The sequence below is a fragment of the Nipponia nippon genome, unplaced genomic scaffold (genome assembly GCF_047370975.1).
Source record: "Nipponia nippon isolate SJK-2023a ecotype South Korea unplaced genomic scaffold, ASM4737097v1 scaffold_15, whole genome shotgun sequence".
NCBI classification, from domain to species: Eukaryota; Metazoa; Chordata; class Aves; order Pelecaniformes; family Threskiornithidae; genus Nipponia; species Nipponia nippon.
Window position 1 is genome coordinate 7951753 of NW_028262331.1, and position 27556 is coordinate 7979308.

General features: G+C 44.0%; 2 protein-coding genes across 13 annotated transcripts in view; one reads left to right on the plus strand and one right to left on the minus strand.

Annotated features, from left to right (window-relative positions):
* PPM1E (protein phosphatase, Mg2+/Mn2+ dependent 1E) overlaps nucleotides 1–12647 on the plus strand; it is a 72444-nt gene extending 59797 nt beyond the window's left edge. Inside the window, exons 3-9 of one of the 6 annotated variants that reach the window (XR_015703438.1) lie at nucleotides 3679–3878; nucleotides 5644–5832; nucleotides 6597–6740; nucleotides 7059–7152; nucleotides 7427–11419; nucleotides 11513–11568; nucleotides 11659–12647. Coding sequence is in view for 1 of the 6 variants with exons in the window: in XM_087751596.1 (XP_087607722.1) it covers nucleotides 3679–3878; nucleotides 5644–5832; nucleotides 6597–6740; nucleotides 7059–7152; nucleotides 7427–8496 (1697 nt within the window). In the remaining 5 variants the exon portion in view is untranslated. Of the gene's footprint in view, nucleotides 1–3678; nucleotides 3879–5643; nucleotides 5833–6596; nucleotides 6741–7058; nucleotides 7153–7426 lie in introns of all 6 variants that reach the window. The other 5 variants (XR_015703436.1, XR_015703437.1, XR_015703434.1 and 2 more) reach the window with 5 other exon arrangements.
* The window catches only part of TRIM37 (tripartite motif containing 37), a 34680-nt gene continuing 17104 nt past the window's right edge, over nucleotides 9981–27556 (minus strand). Inside the window, exons 14-27 of one of the 7 annotated variants that reach the window (XR_015703433.1) lie at nucleotides 26971–27085; nucleotides 26529–26741; nucleotides 26021–26157; nucleotides 25205–25302; nucleotides 23579–23779; nucleotides 21140–21451; nucleotides 19291–19419; nucleotides 18104–18290; nucleotides 17305–17423; nucleotides 15493–15645; nucleotides 14588–14666; nucleotides 13671–14194; nucleotides 12216–12582; nucleotides 9981–11889 (exon numbers count right to left, since the gene is read on the minus strand). Coding sequence is in view for 5 of the 7 variants with exons in the window: in XM_087751590.1 (XP_087607716.1) it covers nucleotides 11853–11889; nucleotides 14588–14666; nucleotides 15493–15645; nucleotides 17305–17423; nucleotides 18104–18290; nucleotides 19291–19419; nucleotides 21140–21451; nucleotides 23579–23779; nucleotides 25205–25302; nucleotides 26021–26157; nucleotides 26529–26741; nucleotides 26971–27085 (1780 nt within the window). In the remaining 2 variants the exon portion in view is untranslated. Of the gene's footprint in view, nucleotides 12583–13509; nucleotides 14195–14583; nucleotides 14667–15492; nucleotides 15646–17304; nucleotides 17424–18103; nucleotides 18291–19290; nucleotides 19420–21139; nucleotides 21452–23578; nucleotides 23780–25204; nucleotides 25303–26020; nucleotides 26158–26528; nucleotides 26742–26970; nucleotides 27086–27556 lie in introns of those variants that run through there. The other 6 variants (XR_015703432.1, XM_087751590.1, XM_087751594.1 and 3 more) reach the window with 6 other exon arrangements.

Here is a 27556-nt window from a genome sequence, read left to right on the forward strand (position 1 = left end):
GGATATATAAACCTGGCTCTTCAAAAAGGAAGATTCTGCTGTATTTTTCAGAGGCCTTTGGAAACCTGAGAAACAGAAAAACATGCTATGGGTTCCCTTTTTGTAGGTATTGCTGCCTCCTCCTGCTGAGCAGGTAAATGGAATAGATTTGTCATTGTTCTGGCTGAGCAGCCTTCATTAATTTCAAATTGAGATCTCTGAGACTTGCATAAATATTTGACAGTCTCCAAGGAAATGTTGACTAAGCCTCCACACGGAATATCTGAAGAGTTCAACAAAAAAGGAAAAAGAGAAAAAAAACCCCAAAAAACACAAAACCCTCACACCTACAGAAACTGCCATTTAAATATATCTAAATCTGTAATACACAGATGCAAACATAGATTGATATGTGTATGAGCTATAACATGCACTAAAAATGTGAGACTCCAGATGCAGTATGTTGAGGTGAATTGTCATAATGAAGGTACTTGAAAAAAAAAAAACAAAAACTTTACAGATGCAATGTAAAGTGTTAAAATATGAAGCTAAAGGGGGAGAGGAAGAGAGAGAACATCTTCTGGACCATAGTAAAGCAGTGGTTTCATATGAATACTGCAATTTCAAATAATATACCATAAATGGCAATTTTCGAAACAGAGCGTTAGCTCAAGCGATGCAAGGTTTGGCTGATAAAAATGTAACAAAACTAGGGGGATTCCTGCAGGACTGAAGGCGATTTCATTGCAAAAGGTCAGTAACTCCATTCTAGCTGTGTTTCTTAGTAGGAGTCCTTTGAGAAACCTGGGCTAGTTACTTAGAAGAGAGCTGCGACTGATGAATGCCCTAACTGGTACCATACAGGGAGACTTTCATGCTTTGAAAGAAAACAAAGGCAACTATAGCAGGTGATGAAAATGGGATTTCTACATCTTGAAGCTTTGTGCTCAGAGTTCACTGTTTATCCTAATGATGTTTGGACTGCTGCAGAATGGGAAACCAAGCTGAATTGAGCTGGCTGGTTTTGATATCCAACTCTACGTCAGTTTTTCTTATGAACCCAGAAAGATTTTTACTCTGCATAATGCAAGGAAACATGTACCTGATTTGCCTCAAGTTTGAATTTGCTAGAAGAAAAAAATTATTCCAGATTTCCTTAGTGACACATTTCAGTCTGAGTAGTGCAACATGACAAATCATATTGCATGCTTAGGACTGGTAAAAGCAGTTATTGGTGTGCTGGTGGAAAGGAAATTAGAAGCTTCATGAAAGAAGAATGCTAATCGTTAAAGAAGAAAAACTGTTTTGAGCCCACAAACGTAGGAATGCAAGAATACGGGCCTGATACATTCAGGGTGACCATGTGTCTTTGGACATCAGGAAGAGAATCTGAGAGTCATAGGCCGTGACTGATTCTTCTCTTCCAGTTAAACTGGAGAGGAGCGAGAGAGCTCCCGTGAGAACTGACAGACATTTGATTTCCTTTTCAAAAGGTCAGGTTAAGAACGTTTAGTTTTCTTTTTCATGGAGGAAGATATTCACGTGGGGGGTCAGCATTGTTAACAAACCACCAAAGGAGGCTGGATAGTAGGGCCACCTTACGTGGTGGAGGTATCTAAAATATCCAGCAGGCTTCACAAAGCAAATTGCAAAGTCCCACTACCCAGTCATTCCAGGTACTAGGAGATGGGATTACTATAACCAGGACACAAAGAGGTCATTGACTAGTCAGAAACTGGAGTTCTTAGATTAAAGAAAACCTTGGTCATTGGCTTGATGACATGTCTACAGACCTGGGTACTGATCCCTGTTGTCACACTGTCCACATTTTCAAGAAAGTGCTTAAAATTTAGGTACTAAAAAGCAGAATCTGATTACTGGTATTCTTTCTAACCTGATTTTGCCTTAAAAGTCAGTCATCTTTGGGAACAATAATGCCTGAGCTGAATTTCCCACTAGCTGTGGTACAATTAAGCGCTACTTCCAACGCTGGGGATTTTGGAGCAGCAGGAGGGAAATGAAATTCTCCATGACACAACCACAATGACAGCTGAGTCAGCTCTGGCTCAGCGCTGCAACATTAACAATTGATGAGTAATTTACAGCTGTGAGGGGGTGGTTTCACTGTTGTGGGCCTTTCTCCTCTTTTAACCTCAAGAGCAATTATTGATGATGCTGCCACTACGCATACTCCTTGCTGGGGACGGGTGTTTAGTATCTCAGCACAGCCAGTGGGTTGACTCCATTCGTCCTTCAGAGTGACGCTCTGAAGTGTAACAGCCAGGTGACATTGAAACGTACACCATTGCCCTTCATATGTGCCCACTGGAAAAAAATGGAAGAGCAAGTCTGTGGGGTTCACTTCTGGAAAATATAATTTGGACATGTCAGGCTGTACGTGTTCCCTCTTCAAATATATTACCCAGCAAAGGAGATTTCTGGTGGCACCAGTGAGAGCAGTGTAAGTGTTGTGGGGGAATCGGTACCCATTGCTATGGCAGGGGTGGGATGACCCAGTCATTTGATTTCCACCACTTGTTTTTAAAGCTATGTGATGAAGAAGCTAGGGCTCCTTCTTTTGACTATGTTTATAGCTTATTTCCAGCTTAATGGCCGCTCTTGCAGATCAAGCTTGAACCAACTCATAATCAGCATAGCTGGGAATATGTCTTGCTCCTAAGGATCTTGGCCCCCTGATCACTATAGCCTACATCTTGTGTAGACCTCATACAGAAATTACTAAATGCTGCTTTTAGGTTCTTCACAGAATTTCTGTGAACTGAGAGATGCGGTAACCCTCCCCTCTGCTCCTTGTATTTGGGCCGTTCCTCCTCCAGGAATGGTTGGCACTCATGGATTGCTGCTGTTTAGCTTTGAAGATCTCCGGTGAATGATCATGAACAAGGAGACTTTGATGTGTTCAGCTCTGATTCTTGCTTCCTGTTTTCTTCTGCTGAGCTTCAGAACGATTGCAAGTACCTGAGCTTTCACATTTTAAAATTACTATTTCTCAGGAGTGACAGTTCATCATTTTCTTAAATTTAAGACCTTTATGGTTTTCTCATTTGCTCATGCAGATTTCTTTGACACACCGTCTAGTCAGGAATCTGGAAATAATGTTAGGAAACTAAGAAGGTACCTGGATATGTACACTACTCAATGTGTACACCGCCAAAATATCTTAAAGTAACGCTATTAATTTCTGTAGGTTATTTGCCATTGTATTGCCTCAGTTCTGCAGTGAAGTGTTGTTTGGAATAGATCGTTTGGTCTAAAACCAATACGTCATTGTAATGGATTGTGGTTTTCGTATGTGATGCTATATATCGTGATGAAGTCCCTATCAGAGCTGCCGTGGCACAGCTGCACCACCCTCTGCAGAGCAACACGGGGGAGCAAATGCGGAGGGAAACGTACTTGCTTTTCATTTTTTCTGATGCTGCAAATGAGTTCCCCAAAGGCATGGGGGAATGTTTAAGTTAAAAAGACAAACAAACAGTGAGCTGCTTACTGATGAATGCTGATTATGGTGAGTTTGGCTTCCTCTTCTTATGCATCAGAACCCAGAATTTCCCTGCTGACATCCATTTCAACTGCTTGGCTAAAATGGTTTTGTTTCATCTTTGTAATGTACGAAAGAAAAAAATTCTCACTGAATAACACTCTTAGCCTTTCATTTGTGGTTTTTGCCTTCCCCAGAGATTGAGACAGTGAAGCTAGCCCGCTTAGTTTTTAGCAAACTGCATGAGATCTGCAGCAACTGGGTGAAAGACTTTCCACTCCAGCCGAAGCCCCACCGCTACTACGAGACATCCATCCATGCCATCAAGAATATGCGCAGGAAGATGGAAGACAAGCACGTCTGCATCCCGGACTTCAACATGCTCTTCAACCTTGAGGTAAAAAGAGATCATGTGGAAGACACATGCAATGCTAAACACAATTTCCATTCTTGGGGAAACTAGGAAGTCTTCTACTGTGAAAATGCAAGCCATACCTGTGATGGACCTGAGGAGGATTGACAGTCGAGAGACAAACCTGGTCTTAAGTTAGTTCAGTTGCTATTCTCTAACCATGGCGGCAGTATGACATGCTGTTTCTACGTAGGGTATACAGAATAAAAGAGCAATTTTCACAGACTTCTGGTGAAATGTTATCTAACTAAACAAAGTTTGTATCTGGCCCGTCCTGACGCAGCCACTCATGCAGCGGCTGAAGGACTGACGTGCCATCGTGCAGAAAGCAGCAGTTGTGAGGGGCAACTGATGCATTGTAGTACTATGTGATAAATCAAGGCAGGAGCCTCTCTTTGGCTGCAGGTGCCCAGGTGTAGCAGAGGATTGCCAATGGAAATGAAGGGGTTCAGCTCACAGTTCAGCACCGATGCCAGCTGTCTAAAGGGGTGGGTCTGTACTGCTTTTCAGCCCTTTCTCTTGCGAGGAAGAAGCCAAAAGCAAGAATAAGGAAGGAAAGTAAAAAAAAAAAAAAACAAAACCAAAACAAACCCGAAACACAAAACTTACAGGAGAATGGGGTGCAGTTCACACAAGAATCTAGCAACATGCGTCGTTTGGTGGAACTGGGGCCAGACTTCCCTCCGTTAGTTTCTGTGGCCATCGGTCAAACACTCATGCTCGCCCTTCCTTCAGATATAAAACTGGACACTGAAGAATGGCAAATAGAAGAAAGTGGCAAGAATTTTACCTTTAGGATCAGATTGCTGTATAATTGATTCTTTATTGCATCCTGTCACTTTAATAACCATCTTCTGCCCCATCCACATTCTTGCCTTTAAATGATATTAATGCAAACAGAGGCAGATGTTTCCTTTGCCTGTCAATTTTCAGCTTTCTTATTCCAATTTGTGTTGGAGCCCATTACTTTAAAATTACAACGTACAAATATTCTAGTCATTGAGATGGCTGTCAAGGTTGAATTGGCACTGACAGTGGGTTGGTGTGTTGTATGTATGAACAGGCAGAGGAGTTGATGTCTCTTGGTACAGCATTGTTTCTCTGTTTGAACAGATAAGGGGAAACTGAGAAAACTGGCTTGAAGACGAGTGATTTTGCTGTATTTGATTTGTGAATGTAATCACAATTATCTGATGAGAGAGTACGTACATTTTTTTTAAAAAAATGGCATCTAAGGTGATATGGATTAGATTTTAAAAAAGAAAAAAAGGAAGAATGAAAGCAGAGGCTGGCTAGCTTCACATTTTATCTGTACTGGCATTTTATCCCTGGTGGATTCCAGTCTTGATGTAGACTTCATGCAAACTGTATTGGATGTTGTTCTCTCTCTGTGGTTCCTGCAGTCACAAAAACTCCTGTGCAATTTGATGAGAATGGCACTTTCTATTTGAGTTGAGTGACTGAATTGTAACAAATGGGACATAAGGAGCTGTGAGAGAGCTACACAGGTGATTCTTGCAGGACATCTCTTGCAGTTTGCAGGTAGAATTGATCAGCAATAAGGTGGAAATTTCCCACTGATGCTAGCGATGACGGTCCAAGTGGTTTGTTTTCCCAGTGCAGACTCTGCCTCTATGTGCAATTTAATGAGGACACCACAGATCTCAAGTTCAAAAGTTTTAAGACAATCCAATTAGCTGTTTGCATTGCTTTTTCCTGAGTTGTTTTCTCAATGTGTTTCCATTGACAGGACCAAGAAGAGCAAGCTTATTTTGCAGTGTTTGATGGTCATGGGGGAGTGGATGCTGCCATCTATGCCTCCATCCATCTCCACGTGAACATGGTCCATCAGGAGATGTTTCAGCATGACCCGGCAGAGGCGCTGTGCCGAGCTTTCCGGGTGACCGACGAGCGCTTTGTCCAGAAGGCAGCCAGAGAGGTGATTGAGTTACCTGGGCTTAACTCTGAAAGTATTAATCTATAAATTCTGTCTTTGTTAGGAGGGATGCTCCAAGTGCTGAGCACAGGCCGGGGCTCAGCCCAGAGCTGTCCAGGCACAGTCCACAGAGCCGATGCCCGCTGGTGGGCTTCTTCATGTTCCATAAAGATGCCAGCCTCCAATTCTCACAATATCCAGCTCATTTACAAGGATGCTGCTGCTATGCTTACGTTTGCGTGCTAACTAGGTTTAGTCCTTGGGGTGGTGGTTTTTTCCTCGTCGCTACGACATACGTTTTTCTTAGCTCCAGAAAGCAAGAACAAATGGATAACTGACTCCTAGGCCTCCTAAACTTATGCAAGGGCTGAGTTAAGTGCAGGGAACTCAAGATGCTTACAAATAAACCTCCCTCCAAGTTCTTTAGCGTGCCTGCGTTTGTATCAACAGGTAGGAAACAGGCACAGGAAGTCAACTAAAACAGTAGCACGGCCGATCACAAGCAGAGCCCAGCTTCTGAAACACGATTCCAATGCAAGGGAAGTCACGGGGCAAAATCAATCACTTGCATTCAGTCAGGTTGGCTCTGAGGGGCTGCTGCTCAACAGTCGTAGCAGTAAGGAAAGCACTGCCTGTTCCTCCCCGGGAACAGGCTGTGTATTGGAATATCAACATGTTCTGTCCTCGAGTTAAGCAGGAAAACCCTTTGTAATGGTTTTTATTGGCTTATTTAAAACTGGGGGCATTTTTTTTTTCACCCTATCCAGAGTCTGCGTTGTGGAACCACCGGGGTGGTGACTTTCATCCGAGGAAATATGCTGCATGTGGCTTGGCTTGGGGACTCCCAGGTTATGCTTGTGAGGAGAGGCCAAGCTGTGGAACTGATGAAACCCCACAAACCAGATCGAGAGGTGAGAATGGCCTGGTTTAAGTACACCCGAGCAGCATTTACCACTGAAGCCGATCGGCTTTATGTGGGATGCTGGGACACTGCGTGTTGCCTTGCCAATGTCTCTTGGAGCAGCAGCGTCGGTTCCAGTTATCCCGGTTTGTTTGGAAGTTGGTATGGATTTGTATGTAAATCCTTTGTTCTCATCTGGTGGGGCCTGCAGGCTGCACCGTGCTGTGTTTGTGAAAACACCAAATATTTTTTTTTTTTAAGTGTTGAGAGCGTGATGGCAGTAGGAAGCGCTCTGTCCAAACAACTCCTGTGTTGCCTTGCTGTTTAGGATGAGAAGAAGCGCATTGAGGCACTTGGTGGCTGCGTGGTCTGGTTTGGAGCCTGGAGGGTGAATGGGAGCCTGTCAGTCTCCAGAGCTATTGGTAAGAATGGGCTTGAATTCCTTTTTCAGACTTGCTTTTCTTTTTAATTAAAACTTTAATTTTTTTAGTGATCCAAATCTGAAATACAGCTGAAGATAGACCTGTGAGCGATGGCCTCTGGTTTTTCCCTCTACAGTTTGAGGGAATAATTTCCAAATAATTTCTCTACCTTGGGGTAGGAGTCATTGGCTCCACGCTGTGTGAATAAAAGGGCTTCCAGATGCTGTGACTGCAAACCCACGGCCTTGTGTGTCTGTGTGTTGTTTTTCCACAGGGGATGCCGAGCACAAGCCATATATCTGCGGGGATGCAGACTCTGCCTCCACTGTACTAGACGGCTCTGAAGACTACCTCATTTTAGCCTGCGATGGCTTCTATGACACAGTCAATCCCGATGAGGCAGTCAAAGTGGTGGCTGACCATCTAAAGGAGAATAATGGCGACAGCAGCATGGTAGCACATAAATTAGTGGCATCTGCTCGGGATGCCGGTTCCAGCGACAACATCACTGTCATTGTGGTATTTCTCAGGGACATGAATGCAGCAGTCAATGTTAGCGAGGAGTCGGACTGGACAGAGAACTCTTTTCAAGGTGGGCAAGAAGACGGCGGGGAAGATAAGGAAAACCATGGAGACTGCAAACGACCGTGGCCCCAGCACCAGTGCTCAGCACCTGCAGACCTAGGGTATGAGGGGCGAGTGGATTCCTTCACCGACAGAACTAGCTTAAGCATAGGGTCCAGCATTAACCTGTTTGACGATCAAGGCTATTTAGACCTGACAAAAACAGAAACTAGTACACCTCAGAGTGCCAAATGTCTGCCACCAATCCAAGTGTTTAGTCCTGGCATACCAAAGAGCGCGAATTTGATCAACGGCTTAACAGTGAAGAACGAATCACCAGAGCGCACCACATCATCGATCTGCGGACAGAGCGATCCCAGGGAGTACAATGCTCCTCTTAGTTTGGGTGCTGCAGGGCAGAGCATCTACAGGGCGAAGGGTTTATCCCCCGTCTTCTTTGGGCTGGAAGATGAACTGTTCAAATCCTTAGGAAAACGAGCTGCGTTCTTTCACTTCCGGCTCTGTAACGGGAAGAGGCAACGAGGAGCCAGGCTCAAACCAAAGTTTCACGCGCCGCTCTTGGCTCGTGAGCCTTCCCATAAAGAAGGATCGAGTCTGTCCTTCCCTGTCCGGGGCCGCGGTAGCACGAGGTTGTGGGTAAGACACTCCCCGTGGTGGAGGCTGGCCGGTCCTAGCGCTTACAGCGAGAGCATGTTTTTGATGCGAAGACAAAGTAATTGTATACCAGATTCATACCTTCATCAATGCTGTAAAATGTAACCGTCTCTCTCGTGTTCCCCATCAGACTCCCAAAATAGACATTCCCAAAATAAAACTGGCATCATCAGAAAGCGAAAAAAGGTGGGCATTTCAGAACTGTACTCCAGTCCCCTGCAAAGCTCCAACCATCTGTAAATAGGTCTAGGAATTAACAAATGTAGTTGTTTCAATCTCAATAAAGTTTGCTGGTGGTGCCACCCCGAGCAATGCCACAGCCACCCGACCACCCGCACACACAAGTATCTAGCCACATTCACCAGTGGAAGCCAAACAGCTGGTTCGTGTGAATTCGGTTAGGGAACAGCCTTTGACAACACAGAAAGCTGAACCTGCCTGAGGTGCGTCTGTGGAGCAATATGTAAAGAAAGCTTCTGGTTTAGAACTGCCAAATTTTTTTTAGAGTGGGGGGGAAGTTTCCATAGAAGTCAAGGTGTGGGGGGGGTTTTTTGTGTTCTGCTTTCTGTTTATTTCAGGCGAGCATTAAGATGAATTAGAAAATTACATCCACTTTTGCAGGTAAAAGACTAAAAGCCATACAGGGTTTTACCAGGTAACTTCGGAATGGACAAACTAAGCTCCTGCTCCTCTGTTCTCAGACTCCGATTGAGGTACAGACTCATAATTTACCTATTTTTTTTCATGTAACATAAAACATGGAATATGAAGAAAACTGTTTTTTGTAGTTTTTAAAGAAATTATTTCCTATGGCTAGAGGTGCAGTGTAGGGAATTTCGTATCTTTCTGGTGCTTTTAGTGGCATTTTTCTCGTTTGTCAGTTTAGGAAACTGTTCTCAATTAGTTTTAATCGAACATGATTGTGCTTAACGCTTTGAGCCAACCTCTTTCCACCGTAACCTCATCTCAGGTCTTAAAAGAAACCAATCTGTGGAGATGTTCAGTCCAATACTACTGTCACTCAACCAGTCAAACCAGAGAACTGCTTGCGAGAGATAATGAGCAATTTGATGAGCTGTTTGGATTCGGTAATGATTTCTAGATGGCGAAGGCATAATTTAATCCAAAGTTGCAGCATGAAGGATGGCAGGATGCTGGCTCTACAAGGAGCAGCATTGCTGCAGCTTGGTGTTTCCCAGCATGTGTAGGAATGGAGGCAGGGCTGCCGGAGCCATCCCAAGCCAAGGGAAATGCCGCGGGTGCAGATGAGCAGGGGCTGCGCTTGGGGTTTAGCGGAGAGGGTAAAATTCACTGAGAAGCCAGAGCTCTGCTTCGGTTAAACCTGGGTTCAGAAGGGAAAGTAAGTGAGGAATGTCCGTCGCCCTTATTTTCATAAGCAGAGCGCTGTTTATCAAACTGGGAGACAACCAGTACCCGCCCGCTCTTCCCTCCTCTCCAGGGGACGTTAAGCCCTTAGGGGAGCGGTTAACTGGGCCGTAAGCAAGCAGGCGATTCCCGTCAGCTCCACTAAATACACATCCCGTTACTATTCTTTGTTACAATAAGACATTTGGAAGAGTATGACTGAAGTAAGTCTTCATAGGCATTTATTGTACAATTCATATCATTTTAGCAGTAACGACTTACTCACAGTATTAGTATTTAGCTAGAATTTGCCATGTATGTTAATATTAAGTAGTCAGGAGATTATTCAACACGACGAGATGGCGAGGTTTGAATTCTGCCAGTTTCCGCTTCTTCTCTCTTTGATGCACTACTTTAAAAGCAATCTGATGAATAGCAAAAGGCTTCGCGAGTAACCAGGAGCTGGAGCGTGGCTTTAGGTTCCTTTGATCTTTTTCAGCCTTTTTTTGACTCTTCTGGGATCATTGGCTCTTATCTGTCATCTTCTTAAGCCTTAGCTGTTGTCAGCGTTCTCTTGAGCTGCAGCCTGTGTTCCAAGTCAGATGTACTGAGGAAATGTGAGAAACCACGGAATGGTAAAATATGCAACTCCGGGGCACCTCTGCGGTGCCTTTGTTTTAAATTATTCACAGTAATAATGACGCATTGGAAGGCCGTGTTACAGCTGACTGTCGTGCTTCGGAGAGGAAGGCGGTGTAAGTGCAATTCTTTGTGTGAGTAACTTAGAATGAAAAAGCGTTACGGATGATAAAACTTCTTCCCAGTCCGCAGGAGCGGTTGAAGAGCGCTGGGCTGCACGTGTGCTGTTTTGGGAAGGATCGAGCTTTTTAGGTGTGGATTCATAAACGATAATTCTGCGACTCGTACCATTTATCTTGCTAGGAGAAAAAAAAAATCTACCATCGTAGTTCCAGTGTGGTCAGGTAAAAACATTGTATAGATAGCAAGTGTTCATTTCTTCACTAAATGCATATTTATAGAGTAGATAGGAACCATTTGTAAGGTAAGTCCTTTAAAGTTCTATAATATTAAAAGTAGTGGTTATTGGTCTGATATATGCTGCTCTTGATTCTACACACTAGACAAAAAAGCAGTGCTTTGTGAAATGCAGTGTTTTCTCTTAACGCCACTGGTGATAGGAAGTAGTTCTCTTCAGTTCGAAATCCTGTGCCCTTATTTGCTGCTTGCTAACGTAAGCAATAATCCCTCTCTAACGGTATCTAAGTGTTCTGTATCTCGTACTTGGATTGTCTATCTGGTGACAATGTAAAAACAGTAGGCTAATATAAAAGTATCTCATTGTATTTATTAACTGTTGATACTGAGATTCAGTCTGTGACCTGTGTTTTGTATTTTTATCGTGTATCTTAGTGGTGGTGAAATTTGTATAACGAATCTTTCCAATAAAGAGCTGAAGTATCCCTTTTCCGCGTTAACACAACCCGCATCAGTTTCAGTTCACGTGTTAACCGTGTTTGCAGAACTAGGAGGTAGGTAGTGACAACATTTTATTTCGGTTTTTGTTCAGTTGTGTTGGTTTTGAGGAACGGGCTCCAGGCGGTTCGTCTGAAGCTGCTCAAAACTCGCGCGCCAGCTCTTCACTGTGAGTACTAGCGGGATTCCCTCGAGCCCCACGCCGGTCGTTTCCCGTGTACACTTTTTAAATGTGCAACTCTGAGGACTGTCTGCGTTGCAGAGAGCAGTATAGCACCAGACCAGGGAGCTGTTCACCCATTTCGATTTGCACTAAAGGTGGGTGGAAACGCATGTATATAACTTTTCTTTACCTAGAAGTGCCATCAATTGTCCTTGCAAGTTCAAACCATTCAGTATTTGATTTAGATTGCATTGCAACACCGAAGGACAATGTCGAAGCCGACTTTAACTTACGCCACGTTTATAGTGGTACATCGTCGTAGAAACTCCGCTGTTTTTGGAACACTGTGTGTCAGTGAGAAACGCGTTGTCCTATGGGCAGTAAGGCGAGGCATAACGAGCTCTGTGTTTATAGACGTGGCTGCTGTAGTTCAGGTCCACTATCTCCTCACTAAATCCTCCCGCCCCGGCAGCGTTCTGCGGGACAAAAAATGAGAAAGATTGGTCTAAATTAGAGGCTGGTTTAGCACAATTTATTCACTTGGCACTAGTCACATAAACAAAGCCATCCAAGGGGATACTGCAGCTTTGGTCATGCCTGTAATTTAGGGCAATCTTTCTTTACTCCATCTCCTCTTTGCAACAGGAACAAAACTTTCTACCCTTGTATCGCATGCAATAAGTAATACCGAAGCATTAACACCACCTCCGACTTAAACGTTCATATCCTTTTCCAGCCCTCGCTGATCGGGCGAGCGCACTAGCCTTGCCAGCACTAACACTAAAGAAAAAATAACCCCCACCTCTTAGGGTCTAGTACGACGATTGTGTGTCGCGATTGCATCTCGTTCGGTTTTTTCCCTCTCCTTCACGCTAGAAGACATCTTGGAACAAGAACAGGGGAAGCTGGCTGGGACACCCCGAGTCCTTCTGCTCCTGCACGAGGGTTGGAGCAGAGAGCCAGGCGCGTTGTCTGTCGCTGCACTGGGTGCTCCTCTTGACCTCTCTGTATTACCTTGTTCGTGAAACCAACGTGTTCTTTATGCCGTGAATAAATGAACGCTAACCATTTAACAGCGTCGGGACTTCCCATCTGCAGTCTTGTTCTCCAGTTCACATACGAGTTCAGTTATAACCATGTATTAGTCATCCATATTTTATTTGTGAAAGCTGTTTATACAGAAATACTGTTGAAGTTTTACCAATATCTTAATAAAACAGTAATTTAAACCACAGTTCAGACAGTCTGTTTATTTAAGAGCTAACAAAGACAGCAACCACCACCTGAATTAAGGATCCTTGCTGTGGGGAAAGCCGATTTCCTCGGCGGGATGCGTAACCGAGCACGAGGCCGTTCAGCGCTGGCCTGTGCGGGAGCCGCGCAGTTACCCAGGGCCCAGCGCTGTTTCACAGCCCGAAGGTGCAAGTTAATTGGATAAAGGCATCTTCCACGCCTGTCTCCCTACCTCTTATTGACATACAGCTGGTTTTTAAACGTGGTCTTCATAAAGTGAATAATACTCTAGAACAGACCGTGCAGCTCATCAAAAGAGCTTCCTTCAGCCCGGGCCTCTCGTTAAGAGTAAAGCAGCTGGGAGCGGTGGCGAGGCAGAGCTCTGCGATTACTGCTAATGGAGCTGTGTGTAATAATCAACACGCAGCCCTCTACCACAGTAAACACGAGGCACTGTCACGGTGTGCAGCTCGTCACCGGCCACCGTCAGTGCTCCGCAGCTGGAACACTGTGCACGAGGCAGCTCAGGCCTGCAAAATACAGAAACTTACTGCACAAAGAACCAAATCCTGGGTCAAAACTGTGGCTCCTCCTCAATTCCTATTTGACTAGAGGAGATTTAAGCATTTGGCCTGGCTTCTACGAACACAGCTTTAAAAATCCTAGAGGGATCTAAGCACTTTTCATTGAATAATTCAGGAAAAAAGTGAGAGGGGTACGGCAGGAGAAAGTTCCTCTAGAAGCAGTCAGGCGTTGCAGCAACTCGGTACTAAGGAGCAAGGCCAGCGTGGCGGCAGTGCACCGCTTGCTTACCTCTCCTCTACCCTTTTACTTACTGACACACAAACGTCTAAAACCTCACACCAGGTTTCAACATTCATTTTATTAACAAAGTGCAAACAGTTTTAAACTATGAGCTGCACAGCACTGACACTGCGGAACACTCACACAGAAGTGAAGGTCAGCACAGCCAGCTGAGCCAAGGACAACTACCGGTTACAGTTACTCATGCTTTGTCACTAACCAGTTATTCAGCTTTCATCATAGCTTCACGAGTAGTTTAGCAGCTCGAAATGCAACGCACAGCGGCAGAGTTTGGCAATGTGTTCAGTTGGTCCGCGCCACGGGCTGAGGAAAACAACTTCTGTGCCAGCCGTTTTACCCCAACTCTCGCTCCGTTGCATCTGCGGGATTCAGCAGTCTTACACCATCGGTTCCTACCGTTTAAAATGAGGACATTCACGCGTTCGCTGTTATTCCAACGACGCAATAGGGGACACATCCTGAAACGGGGCTCCAGCACCTTTTGGACACGTTTTCAGAGCATCCGAAGCCGGCAGAGCCAACAGGAACGCAACCTTTAGTGTAAGGCCTTCAAAGGTCATTTTGCCCCAGTAACAGGTTTAAGACGACTGTAGCAGAACCACACAAGGGTATGTGACAGAACGGAGTGTGCGCACAGCCATAAACAACAGCCTTGGACTACGCTCCAGTGAATAAACGCACCTCTTCCCAGGCGGGTCTTCAGGCCCCACGCCCGTTCTCTATCTGCTCCAAAGAAAGTCAGCTTTCGTTAAACCCTGCTACCGGGATAGTTTTAAGGCTTCAAGCAAACACGCTCTTACGAGTCAAAACGTTCTGCCAGGAACTTAAAGCCAATCAGAGTTTTCTATTGACGATTACGCAAGCACGCGACACTCGGCCAGTCCTCCCTCGGCACCCTGTGATTTCTAAAGACTGCCTTAAAAGCGCGGGCAGCTGGACGGCGCTGGGGAGGCAGCGCAGCCACGCAGACCGGGGCTCGCCTGCCTGCTCTGGGTCTCCTGAGCGCAGCTCAGAGGGTACAAACACCCGCCCGTCTACTCACAGCAAGATGAACGTCGCCTCTCATCTCTGCAGCTCGAGGAGCAGGACGGGGAAAGGGGAGGCAGTTACAATTACCTGGTGGTGTCTTCTCCAGTAACGAAGCTGAGATCATCAGAACCGACTTGATCGCCCTCTGGGAACATTGAGCACCGCTCTGAGGGTGAAAACAAACCAAACAAAAACCCCGCAACCTTTACCAGCCGAGCAATCGGAACGCAGCAAGTCACCATTCCATCACCTGCAAGGCCCGCTGCCTGGTACTTCATCCCTAATATACCCGTACACCGTGTGCCTGACGCAGAGTTAAGACTGCCACAGGGTTTTAAACTTAAGATATCTTTAAGTCAAGCACAGGTATGAGCGATGGTTGAGGAGCTGCAAGGTTTTAGTGCCTGCTGCAGGCACGCAGCAAAGCGGCAAACTCCCATTACTGAGCCGAGCTGTTGGGCCGTGCCGCTAATGCCGCGAGGGATGCTTATTCCGGCCAAAAGTCAACTTCACCTAGCGTCAGCTGTCACCTTAGAGTTTTTAATTTGATCAGAAGGTTAAAGCTTTTAAAAAAAATATGAGATGAGTTTTTGAAACTACAGCAAAGTGCTCAAAGCACGTTCCTGCCAATTCAGATGCAAATCCACATCTCGGGCAGCGGTCACCTCCCTGAAGTCCGCCTGCTTACAGCGCCGGCCCGGGTACACGGGCGGCTCCCATTCACAAGAACCAGAGCTATAGGTTTCCCAGCACCTCCCCGGGAGACTCACCCAAGCTGACTTCTCAAGGCTAGCAAGAGTCCCCCTCTCCTCTTTTGATCTGGTTTTAGTTAGGATCCCAAGAGAGGAGCTCCAAATCTTATTGGTGCTTGCTTGAGCTTTAATACCTCTACAGCACCATCAGTGATGCCCGCTCTGGCAGCATTCCCTACCACGGGAGCGTGGAGGCGGCCGCGCGGGAGCGTTTGGGAAGGCTCGCCCAGCCAACGCTACCTTCGCTTGAGGACTGGACAGAGAAGGCGTGGTTAAACCCCTCCGAGGTAGAGGCGGCATCCTCCTGCTCTTCGTTTTCTGTGTCACATTCAATGTCACTGTCGCTGCTCATTCCTGGTAGGAGATGAAGGACATGCTTCTGACATACCTCAGCTGCAAAAAAACCCAATAAACCAAAAACCACAAGGCAAAAACGATGGCAGCAAGATCTATGTAGCTGGAGCATTCGACTTTTTCCACACGTAAGTTACCAATATCAAATACCAAGAGCTGGCAGGAGAACAAGAGAGAAGGAGCACGTTCAGAGCTGAATGGATTTACCAAAGCACCAAGGAATTTGACAGAACAGCGGGCACCGGCTTTGCAAACAGCCTCGTTTTGCTGTGCAGCTCAGCTCAAGAGGAGCAGTTCCAACATGTCACCCGCTGAGCGCGGACTCAGGTGTCCGCAGCTCCTTCCTGGTGGAGCCGCGCACCCCTGCCAGCCACTCGGCCTACCTCTACCATTAGGACAGAAAAGAAAAGGTTGCTGTTTTTAACAGTTAAGAGGTAGTATGACCCGTGGAGCAGAGGTACCTACCAGAGCCTTCAAGCAGCAATACTCTATTCAAGTCTCACACACAAAACCCATGCTCTTCCAACAAAAAAGAAGCAGAGCTGTTGATAATCAAGGTGGCTTCTTTTGTTTTGCCAGGCCTTGAGTGTGCATCGACAGCAGTCAAACCTCTCCCTTTTGTGCAGTTTTGTAGGTGACAAAAGGGGTTTGCTCGGTTCTTTTACTTCTTAAGAGCTGATACTGATTGCTAAGAAAGCAAGTAGTTAAGCGAGGTGCCAACTCTACTGTAGTTTTTCCTCTGAAAGGAAAAAAATTGTAATATTTGTTTCCTGGGGTTTTTAACAATGAAGTATTTCAGTTTTTAAAACATTTTCCTATTAGGCTCTCTGCTATAACAGGCGAACTGCGGGAGCGCATCACGATCACGCTGCAGTGACTAAGAGCAGAAATTCAGTTTTGTCACTGAGAGACCTTCTGTAAATGCCAACTCCTACACAATACTGCACACTGCAGATAGAGATGGATGCTGGCACCTTAATATAGGCTTTGCGCTACAATTCAGTCATTGAAATTCAAATTAGTGCAGGGGTGGAAGGCAGGAGAGTTTTAGCAAGATAAGAAAAACTCTTCTACGTGGACGTTCAAAAAAAAAAGGGAATAATATTTTTTTCCAGCGTGGAAAGGATGCAGGAAGGGAGGGGGAAAAGTTTCCTCCAAGTCTCTAAGGAAACTGGCTGACGTACCACAACACCCGACACGAATGAAATGTTGGAGAGATTCTAGTGCGGACCTGGAGGTAGTTACCAATGTTGTTTGTCCCTGAAGGCAGGACGCTTAAAAGCCAAGGTCACTGGCTACTATTTTAATTAGATAAGAAATTATTTTCAAGGCCATGCAACTGAACACCGAAGCAAAGACCTGGAGACATATCAAGAGGTACAAAAAGCAACCAGTAGTCCAGAGAAATAGATGGCACCATCCACCATTATCTGCTGGGTCTTCACATTCCTGCTGCGCCGTAACATCACTATTTCTCCACAGGCAGCAGCGACACAGAGATATTCTCTCCTCATTCGGATTTATGCTACAGCTGCCAAAGGTTACAGCAAAGTTCAACAGCCATGAAAACAGGTTTTGTTACTTGGGTTTTTTTCCCCTCTTTTTGTTTCCCCTTCAAGCTATTTCCACTCCAGAAATGGATCATCATAGACGGGAGTGTCGTCACACTGCATTTGCCCTCTACGACACGCGATTTACCTTCTTCTGGCCCTGCAGAAGCACCTTCAGAAAGCATACTCTGCAGTTCACCAGTGTCAGAGCTGTTTTCCAGACCACCGGACTGTGCTCCCTCTGTACGACATCCTTTAGAATTTGATCTTAAGAAATAAATTAGGAGAAATACAAAAGCCCACATTAGAAATTCAGCTTTAATCCAGCTATGGAAACAAATCCTTTTAATACCACATCTAGTTTTACTCATTGCTTAAGACTCTTGCATATCCATTTAAAATTCCAGCTCTTATTGATTTAGAAATATTTAAAATCTTAAAAAATAAACCTGGAAAAGTTTATGGTAATTATTTTCCAAAAATGGTGACTCCTGCCATTTAGAAAAAAATAACCTGAGTACTCCATTGCACTTAACTTAGTTAGCCAACAGGGAATTAGCATGGAATTGCTGGAAAGTAGAGTCACAGTGAAAAATATTGTCTTAAATGAGGAAATCAGAAGTGCTAACTTTCAGTTAGAGGATATTTTGCAAGGAATAGTGGGAAAACAGACTGGGCCTGCCTTTCAAATCAAAGTTTCAGACTACATCCACAGCTGATCAAAATAAAAGAATAAAATAAAATAAAAAAGCAGAAAAGACAACTTGTAACCTAGTTATAAAACGAAAAATTGATATCCAGAGGGAACAGCAGCAACCAAGTAACTTCAAAGTAATTTCTCTTCCATGCTACGAGCACCTGGTTTTAGTAGATTGGTATTTTTTCTTTCTAGATCAAGGGAAGGTGGGGGAGGAGATAACAAGAGGAAAAAAGAATAAAACCCTTACCCTAGAGCACCAACTTTTCTGGTCTTCTCTACAGCAGCTAAGCCGTTTAAGCCAGAAACTCCCACATCGGAATCCGACGCTTCACAAGGTCTTTCCTCTGGCTTCGGCAGTGCCTCAGAAGCACTGCTGTTAGCCAGGGGCCTGGCAGAGTGATGCCGACTGCTCAACTTTGAGCTCCCTACGCCACCTGAGAAAAGAGGGAGAGAAACTCAAAGCGCATCCAGCCTTATTTCAAAAGACTAAAGCATCCAGTTGTTTTACCTCACCAGTTTGGGTCCAAACACGTGTACGCACAAGCACGCCTTCCCCACCCTCGCTCTTAAAACCTTACATTTTCAAGTCAACGTATGGGCAACGCATACCATTTGATATCCACCCTCTAAACGCACCGAGTGTCCGTTTCAGCTGCCATTTCTGATGGGAGACTCGGGTAAGTATAAATTAGTCCCTCCCCATCTTGTGTAGTTAAAACTTATCTTCTACTTATCTTCTAGTAACACAGACACCCTCTTCACTGTCATTTTCCCCAGCTAGAGACGCAAAGTCATTTGGCTGCAGTAAGGCAGCCTTTCCAGTCTTGGACAAGGGTGACACTGGGCACAACGGTTACAGTTACGCTGTGCAATGACTTTATGGTATTTTCCGGTTTCTCACCCGAGCCTTCTGTATCTACTTAGCATTCTAAGAAAACAATTGCGATACGCTGTTCCTTCTCTGAACAATTGAGACGGGCAAAATACCAACTCCCGTGTTAGGTATTTCATTTCATTACCACTTAAGGAAAGGCATTGTAAAACTCAGGAGCAGCAATATCATACAATTCTTTCATCACATGTATCTGGAGTTTTCTTGAATTCCCTTTCAGTCAAATCACAATTTAAGGCTGGGTCAGTACTTTTTGATCTACGATTTTCACTATAAAGTTAGCTCCTGAAACATCTTCAGAGACCAGAAGCAACGGGTAACACAGATATTTATGTTCCAGTAAGTCAGCTGTGTGGCCCTGTTTCACAGCAGATCAGCTATCGAAGGTCTGCACAGGTACAGTAACGTTAACTAGATTTGAGACGGGCTCCAGTCAAGTTTCAGGGAAACTTCAGTTGCCAAGGAAAAAGAGTTCTTGAAAGCTTTTGTACAAGAGATGCTAAGATGCATCACATCACACAAGTAAAGATGATCTTGTTTACCTTCAGAAGTTTGACCGTCTCCCTTTAAACGAAGATTACTATCCCCGCAGTCCATAGCTCTTCGTAAAGACAGACTACCTGCTGCTCCAGAGCGGAGAGGTTTGGGTGAATTACTTTTCTTACTTGCAGCTGCAAAAATATTTTAAGACGTGACAAGTGTTCAATCAAACTGCTGTAGTATTCTGTCTTTATGCTTGTTTTAAGTCAATTTAAGCTCCGTATTAGTCTCATTTCCCATTAACTCCCAATCCTGCACAAAACTCCTTCCGCACCCTTCCTGTCAAAGATGTGGGCCAGAGGGAAGCTTAGCTAGCTATGGATGTGGCCAAGACTACACGTCACGTTCACTTGCCTTACACTGAGACATCCTTCAGGAAGCCATCATCCAGATTGCTTCGGCCATCGTGAAAGTATAAAGGATCAGGATAGCCAAAATTATCCCTTAAATTCAAAGTTAAGTTAATTCCCTTTAATTCAAAGCTCCTCAATTCTAAGTCCAATGTAACAAAGGACCTCGAAAGCAAGAGTGAAAGGCAGGTTATGGGCCTCACGCTGTTTACCACTTCCCAGCCTAACCATTCTCTGGGCACGTGTCGGTGCGGATCCTGCTACAGAAACTCCGCTAGGTAGAGAATGGAGGCGTGGTAACTGGAACAGCAGAACACCAAGTTCTGCTGTCACCACACCCCATAAAGGCTTCAACCCAAGTCAGAGGATTGCTCCTGTTTTACAGAGCACTATATGCCTGTTCCTCTCATGCCGATGCAGAATGAAGTGACTGCCCGGTGCCTTAGTAACCTTTGAAGGATGAAGCATTTGCTAAGGAAAGAGGTGGTATTAAAAACCACACAACACACAAAAGCTTCCAACGAAGTGGTTTCATCCTTCCATGGCTTATTGATGGCACAATCCAGGGCTCCAAACTTTAAGACACAACTCGTCCTCTTAATGCGTGCCATCAGAGAAGAAATTCTCTGCTCTATGGAAGCGATGAAATGCAAACCAGACCTTTGCTGGAGTTGCAAAAGCCCTGTTTTGCAGGTCAGTATTGAAAGAGAGGGAGAGGAATAGAACTATTCTACCAGTTCTTTAGTCCATTCATGTTTATAATCTATTTCTTATTCATCTTGGCTCCAAAACGCAAGCAATAACGTGAATCAAAACCCAGAAGGCTGGAAAATCATTTCTCCCAGGCAACAGGGAAGTGAAAGAGGATTAACAAGTGCTTTTATTCAGGATCATAAGCAACAAAGCACTTGCACAGCCTTCATGCTGGTATCCAAAAGATTCCACACTGGCTCACCAGTGCTGCCAGTAGGACTCGGTGACAGTACCTGACCAGACTGATTCACAGGCACCTCTTTGAAAGAGGTCACTTTGCGAAAGGCAAAGTCTCTCCAGAGAGAACCTTGGCTTACTTGAATTTTAGCAGGATTTCAAGTTACTAACGTACAGCAAGTCTGGAATTTTAAATTTTTTTTCACTGGCAAGCATCGTGTAACATCCTCAAGTTCACAGATGGACCAGATGCAGAGCAGCAGTCAACAAGAAATGACCTTCAGCTAGGATCAGCTCGGTACTGGATTAAACTTCAGAACATTCTCACGGCATTAGGTGTGCTACTGGTTGCGGAGCACAAGTTTTGGTGCTTTTACCGAGAAGGCCTGGAACCAGTTTCAGTAACATTTACTGACTCAAAGGCAGTGCAGGTTTTACATTTCTGGATTCTTACAGCTGAACTTGAGTATGAGTAACTACAAAAGGTCTGTTTCCAGATGCCTGGATATATAAACCACCTATATAACTCTGCAAGAGCGACATTTAAATCCCCCCTTTTCTATGCACTTACAATTCCTTATGTAACAACTGGTAACTGAAGACTTGGTCAGTAGTTCCATTCCTATTTCTTGCAGCTTGCTGCAGCCTTCCGTTCCACAGGCAGCTAAAGCACCTTGCTCAATGGAGAAGAAGCTGGGCTGTCCATCACATGAGCCAGCATTGCTGCTCCTCACTTCTGATAGTTGGTTTTTTACATCAGACATTTTGCTTCGAACTTCAGCCATCTGAGTTTTAAGTCTTTTCAGCATCTTCAAGTCAGGTGGCACGCGCCACATGGCCTGGTGCCTCCGCTGATCTCTATCTTTTAGAGAGTAGGACGATGCTTTACCCAAGGAAAAGTTAGAAAACACAACAGGTAAGTAAAACTGCTGTCAGATAGAACCAGACATCTATTTTAAACAGCTTAAGAATTCTACCTTTTGCCCTGCTATAAAAATGAGGGATAGAGAGACATTCTTCTGTCCTGGTGTGGCACCATAATATTTAGGTTGCAAGCACTGCACAGCGACCGGGACAGCAGATTGTCATTCCCTGCCTGCCACGGAAGAAGGCCCCAAAACTGGCTGACTGGAAGAAGCAAGGCTCCCAGTACTACTGCGTGAATTCTGATGACAGCTGAGCCACTCCTCTATACTGCCAGACAACCCTGAGTTCACAAGCCTGGTTGCCAGTTTATGTCGAATTTGTTACATGTTTCTATAGTTTGTTGAGCGTGCATATAAGATTCTTATACCACCAACATATCATCTTAACATATAGAACTCAAAAGAAATCTGAAACTAGGGAAGGAATTCCCTTAAGTACCTAACACCAGAAGATCAGGTCGAGGAGCTAATACCTGAGTAAGCCTACATGCTGCTCAGCCAGAATTAGATCAACTTTGATGTCGACTTGAAGCATTATAAATTCTGTAAGTGTTTCACTGCAAATTCAGCTGTTCAAAACCATAAAGCCAAGTGGCTCTTCGAAGCCTTCACCTTAGGAGGTGAAGTCTGGCAAACTCCAAACGTAATAGCAGCTTTCTCTTAGTTGTCTGACCTGAATAAGCTCTGGGAACAGTCAAACCTTAAGGGAACCTCAGCAAAACAGGTAATTTCAGCTGTGCAGGCAGTAGCTAAAGATGACCAGGAAGCCATTCAGCACAACAGGAGAGCTTAATCTGGCTCGAGTAGTACAGCACAAAGTGCAATGCCCTCTCTTGAGGTCCTTTTGTCTGGGCCTTTCTCCAGGCAAAACAGAGCTGAGACTTAGAGTTCACATGCCGCCTCCCCTCTCCATACGTATGGCCGTGACTTCCATTTTTGGAAATACGGATTACATTCAGCTGAAAATTCTTCTGATTGTTTATGCGGCTACATTTAAAAAGCTAATCGCAAAGGAACAAATAGCTTTAGCTAGCTTTTAGATTCAATAACACCAATGTCATTGGTGCAGCAAAAGCAAGCATTTATTTGCAGCAAATGGACCGTTATTTCTCTTCTGTTCTATTAAGTCACCAAATGGTCGTTTCAGAGGAACCTGAAATACGATGCTGCGGTAGTAGGCCAGCTAGCTCCAAATAAGTGTTAATCATAAAATGAAATCAAACCTCAATAATACATTTATTAATTCTTCACTAACAAAACAAGAGAAACGAGCAACCTTCAGTAATAGCCATGGGTGCCAGAACTGCCAGCTCTCTTGCTTTTGCTGCACATGAAGGTAATTGCTGTTTTCGGTTGAAGGGTCCTAACCGAACCACAAATACTCTTCAAAGTCTTCAATTATTTAAATACCATGACTATTTTTGGCTCCTGACATTCTGATCCATTTTTCTTCCACAAGTGCTTACATGCACTTTTCCAGCCTCACTACTAGACACATTTTTTTCTAGTTGTTTTAAATGCCTTTTTCATACAAAAGTAAATTCCAGGGTTTGTTTTTCTTGTTAGTATACACTGTGCTCTAGTACTCTCAGGCACCAAGTGTGCGAACTGCCTGAAGTGAGAGGTGTAACTGCTTTCTCAGCACATAGCGGTTTTGTGTTGTTTTGTCTTTCAGTGCTAAGCCCTTCTAGAAAAGGGCCTTTCCTTCATCTCCCACAGTCGTAGTCAAAGAACGAACTCTATCTCTACACTGTTGCTACACAAAACAGCCAGCCAGCTCAGTCACATCCCCCAAGAACAGACAAGACGACCCTCCTTGACAGACACTGCTGTTTTCAGTTGAGTCATCGGCGTTCTCAGTCTGAGGTCAACCATTAAGACAAAGAATGTGTCAGAGCAGGCAGTAAGAGGCAGCATACTGATGAGCACAGATGAGGGTATGGAAGTTTAGCTCTCAATGCAAAGGACTGCTTGGCATCCTCTTTTCCCCCTCCCCTCCTCAAATCTGCTTCTAACTCTGGGACTGCCTTCTCAGAGACATTTCCAGGTTGGAATTAAATCATTGATATGTGATGTACAGTTACCTCTGTTCTGCAGAAGAGAGGCAGGTGGACGTGGCTGAAGGCCCCAAAGGTTTTCCATACCATTTCTGTCTTTTAGATCCAACAAGTGGATTAAAATTAAGGGATCTATATCTAATAAACTGCTGCTGGCTGTCGAGCCTAGGGCACTTCCTCCCCGCCTTGAAGGTCTTCCACTTGCACTGGTGTAGCCGTGGCTAGTACCTAAGGAAGAGTTACAGAGAAAGAGCATGCATATACATGACACAGGCGATGCATTAGTCCCTGTAAAAACAGAAAGACAAGAGTTCTACAAGCACATTAGGAACGAAAACATTCCACGAAACTTAACCAGACATCAGTATTATTTCATGGATTTATGGATTCTGAAAGCAATCAGATATGCTTCTAACTAAAAGTTTAAGCTAAAAAGCACCAGAGGGGAAAAAGAAGAAGAAAAATAGAAAGGATTTCACTTCATATCTTTTATGTAAATCTCTTAATAAATAGATTGGTAAACAAATCAATACAAAGAGCATTTATTCTGAAGAAATGTAAATAAACTTTCTAGGTCCCTCCCCCCCAATTAGATTGGGGGGGGGGGATCTTCAGTTGCGTTCTGCTCTGTGTTATGATGTTCCCATTACATAGCAGCCAAGGCACTCAAAAGACGAAGAGAGTCTTCAGAGCGAGCAGTTAGATCTGCAGGATTGAAATTGTAGAGTTTAGTAGAACTCCCTTCCAACCCAGACAGGTGACGCTGCTAACATTCAGACTGGAAAACAGCGCAAGCAGGTAAATAATGCAAGAAGCTCAAGTGAAGAGACTGCGTCAGCTTTTACAAATGTGGTTAGAAAATTACTTTCTAAAAGCTCCTAAATAAATGCTGTTTCTACAGCCACTCTGCTCCTGCTCTAAAGGCTATCCTTTCAGAAGGAAACAGACATGCCCCTCAGCTTCCTAGCTCACAAGAAATTTTCAAGAAGTTTTGACAGAGCAGCTAAAAGCAGGGCAGTTAAGGAATTCTGTCTTTCAAGCACTAGCAGACTTCCGCAGCAGCATAAATACCACTTCCAGTGCACTTCTGATATCTTTGCCATAAATAAATATCCTTATATTAATATACATATATTTCTTTCAGAATCTTATTAACCTATCGCTAATTTGGGCTATAATCATCTCTAGGCTGCAAGAAATCTTAGAGCGCCTTTTCATTATTGCATTTAAAATGTATTTCTGCTTGACTTGCAAGGATTCTTTACTTCACTCCCTCCGTGTACTTCTGTTTTACAGTGCACTAAAACCCAAGTGAATGTGTCACGCGTTCAGAGGCCACACAGACATCAGTAAAAATTTCTTGTCGGTCTACTTTCAATCGGAATGGAAGGGGTTTCAAAGAGGCAGAAAAGCCTCTCTCCAAACTTATGTATCACTTTTAAACAAGCACATTCAGAAATTACCCCCTTTTTTTTTATTGAACCAATGAAATGTTTCTGCTACACCGCAATAATCAGTACAAACCACATGACGCAGCATTTCCAAAAATAGAAATGCCTGCAGAACACGCAGCTTGGCGTTGCTTCCAAGAACAGGGGAAGGAATCCAGCAGCGTTTCGCATAGATGGGAGTTCTGAAGGCCGTTTTTCATACCTGATGCTCCAGGAGTAGCAGCAGCTGCTGCATCCTCCATGAGATCTCCTTCTTCCAACTCCATATTACTGCTATATTCCACGTCGTTTTCTCCAGACCTTAGGAGGTGATTGGGGTGGAAAAAGGAGAATACAATTATTAGCTTGTGTCAGCTCTTGTTAAACGTTATGGCACATAACTTGAAAACAACCTGAAGCACTGTAGGTAGTATTTTCTGCGTTCTGAACTACACAAACTGAAGAAATCAAAGTGTGTTAATTAAATGACTGACTCACTAACCAAGAGTCCAAAAGCGTCATACGTATCTAGACTGTAAAATCTGATCCTGCAGACTTCTGTATTTGCATATGTTACAACACATTCTCATGTTTTAATGAAGATTCCAGGATTTGACATTATCGTCTCAGCTAAGAAGCTTAAATTCTCTTCAGTTTAAGTAACTGTCTTTATTATTGCTCTCCTACTACTACAACACTTCCTAATACCAAACCTCTCTTTCATTACAGTGTAGAAACACATTTCTCAATAGTGTTTTGAGAAAGATCCTTCACAGACTATCACTTGTCAAGGACAGAATACAACACTAAAATAAATGAAGAGATCAGAAAGATAGTAACTAGCTGACCAAAAATTCAATGTTTAGCATTTACTGGAAACAGCATGAACTGATACAGTTTAGGAACCGCCCCTCACATCGCACTGGAATCCCCCACACATCCTAAGTGTGATATAACAAATGAATCAGTTTCCGCTGGAATTAGGATGACAACCCTGGGAGACAAGGTGGTGATCTGAAAGGCATTTTAAGTTACTTACATAGTTTCTTCATCAATATCATTTTCTTCAGTGTTACTAGTTGCTGTCGAACTAGCTGAAGAGCTGCTACCATCAAGGTGGTTCACCTCGTCTTCTCCAGCAAGATCTATATCCAAGTCACCATCAGAGAGCTCGTGCTATAGTAAAAACAGAACAAGACTTTCTAAAGAAGAAACATTTCAGTTGCACTTTGACGCATTCCCCAAAAGCTATGAACAGAAACTCTCTCTCCCCAGAGCGTCACACTATCACACAGGAGTTAGGAGGGTCTCAAAGCACAATAAAAGCTGGTAACAAACAAAGAAGTTGGATTTTTCAACTGCAGCTTGGAAACTTTTTTGTGGTGGGATCCATTAGCTCTGTTCTGGAACATCTCTCTAGTGTCATCTCTCGCTGCTAGCTCTCAAGTGTGTTATGATACAATTCGGAAGTTCACTTATGTTTCTACTGCTGTCCTATCATAAAAAGCTACATATAAACAAAGAGGCAGGAAAAAGACAATTCCTACATTAAAGTCTTCATGCTGGATCTTCTCTTCCTCCTCTTCCTTGCTATCTCGCACTAATCCTGGAGCAGCAACATTCTCAAGTAGTACTTCAGTGCTTTGTCCAGATTTCTTTGATCTTGTTTCTGGACCATCATCATTCTGGGGACTAAGATGAGTGTCTGGAGGTGAAATGCCTCGTGATTTCTGAGTCCGGGAAAGTTCAATCGCAAGCCTCTTAAATATTAGAAGGATACACAAAAGTATACATAGAAGACGACAATGGAGCATCATCATCAAATCAATAAGTTTGTTGACTTGCACATGCACTATTTTAGTAACGCCAGTATCAAACTACCAATAGGAACCCAAACACACACGATTGTCAAACATGAACACTGTAACCTAAACCAGGTAATTACTGGTCAGTAAAAGGTGATTTTACATTAATATACATCCCACTTACTTCTTTAAGGTTATTTATTTGTTGGATATAACTTGTCTGAGCTGCTTCCAGTTGAGCAATGTACCAGTGTTGATCTCGGCACTTTTGGAAGAAGGTTGGTGAGCGCACTTGGAACCTTCAAAGGAACATTTCAAAAGGGGGTTATTTTTGGTTGGGTTTTTGTTTGTTTGTTTGTTTTTGGTCATCTGTCCCCCGTGTCCCGTCCCCCCCCCAGTCCAAAAAGCCCTGCATAATAACATCAGACATCTTGAAATCTAGTGATGAAATAAACTTAGCAGACAACACATACTTCTATACTCAGTATCCTGAATGGCACTAGTAAGATTTTTGTAGGAGAGGCAGTTATATGAGAGGTGGCTATCTTCACAAACAAACAGGAAAAAAAATTAACACACTACAAAGCATTTAACAGGAGCAAGAGTAGGACTGTACAGAGAATATGTGAAGTAAATGGATAAAGCTTCTGTATTTCATAACATTGCAATTTCCATCGACAGCATCAGTTCTCTTACTTTACAGACCTCCTTCATTCCCGAAGTTCTCTTACGCTCACTACAACTGTCTCTAAAGAGGGAGAGAAAACACC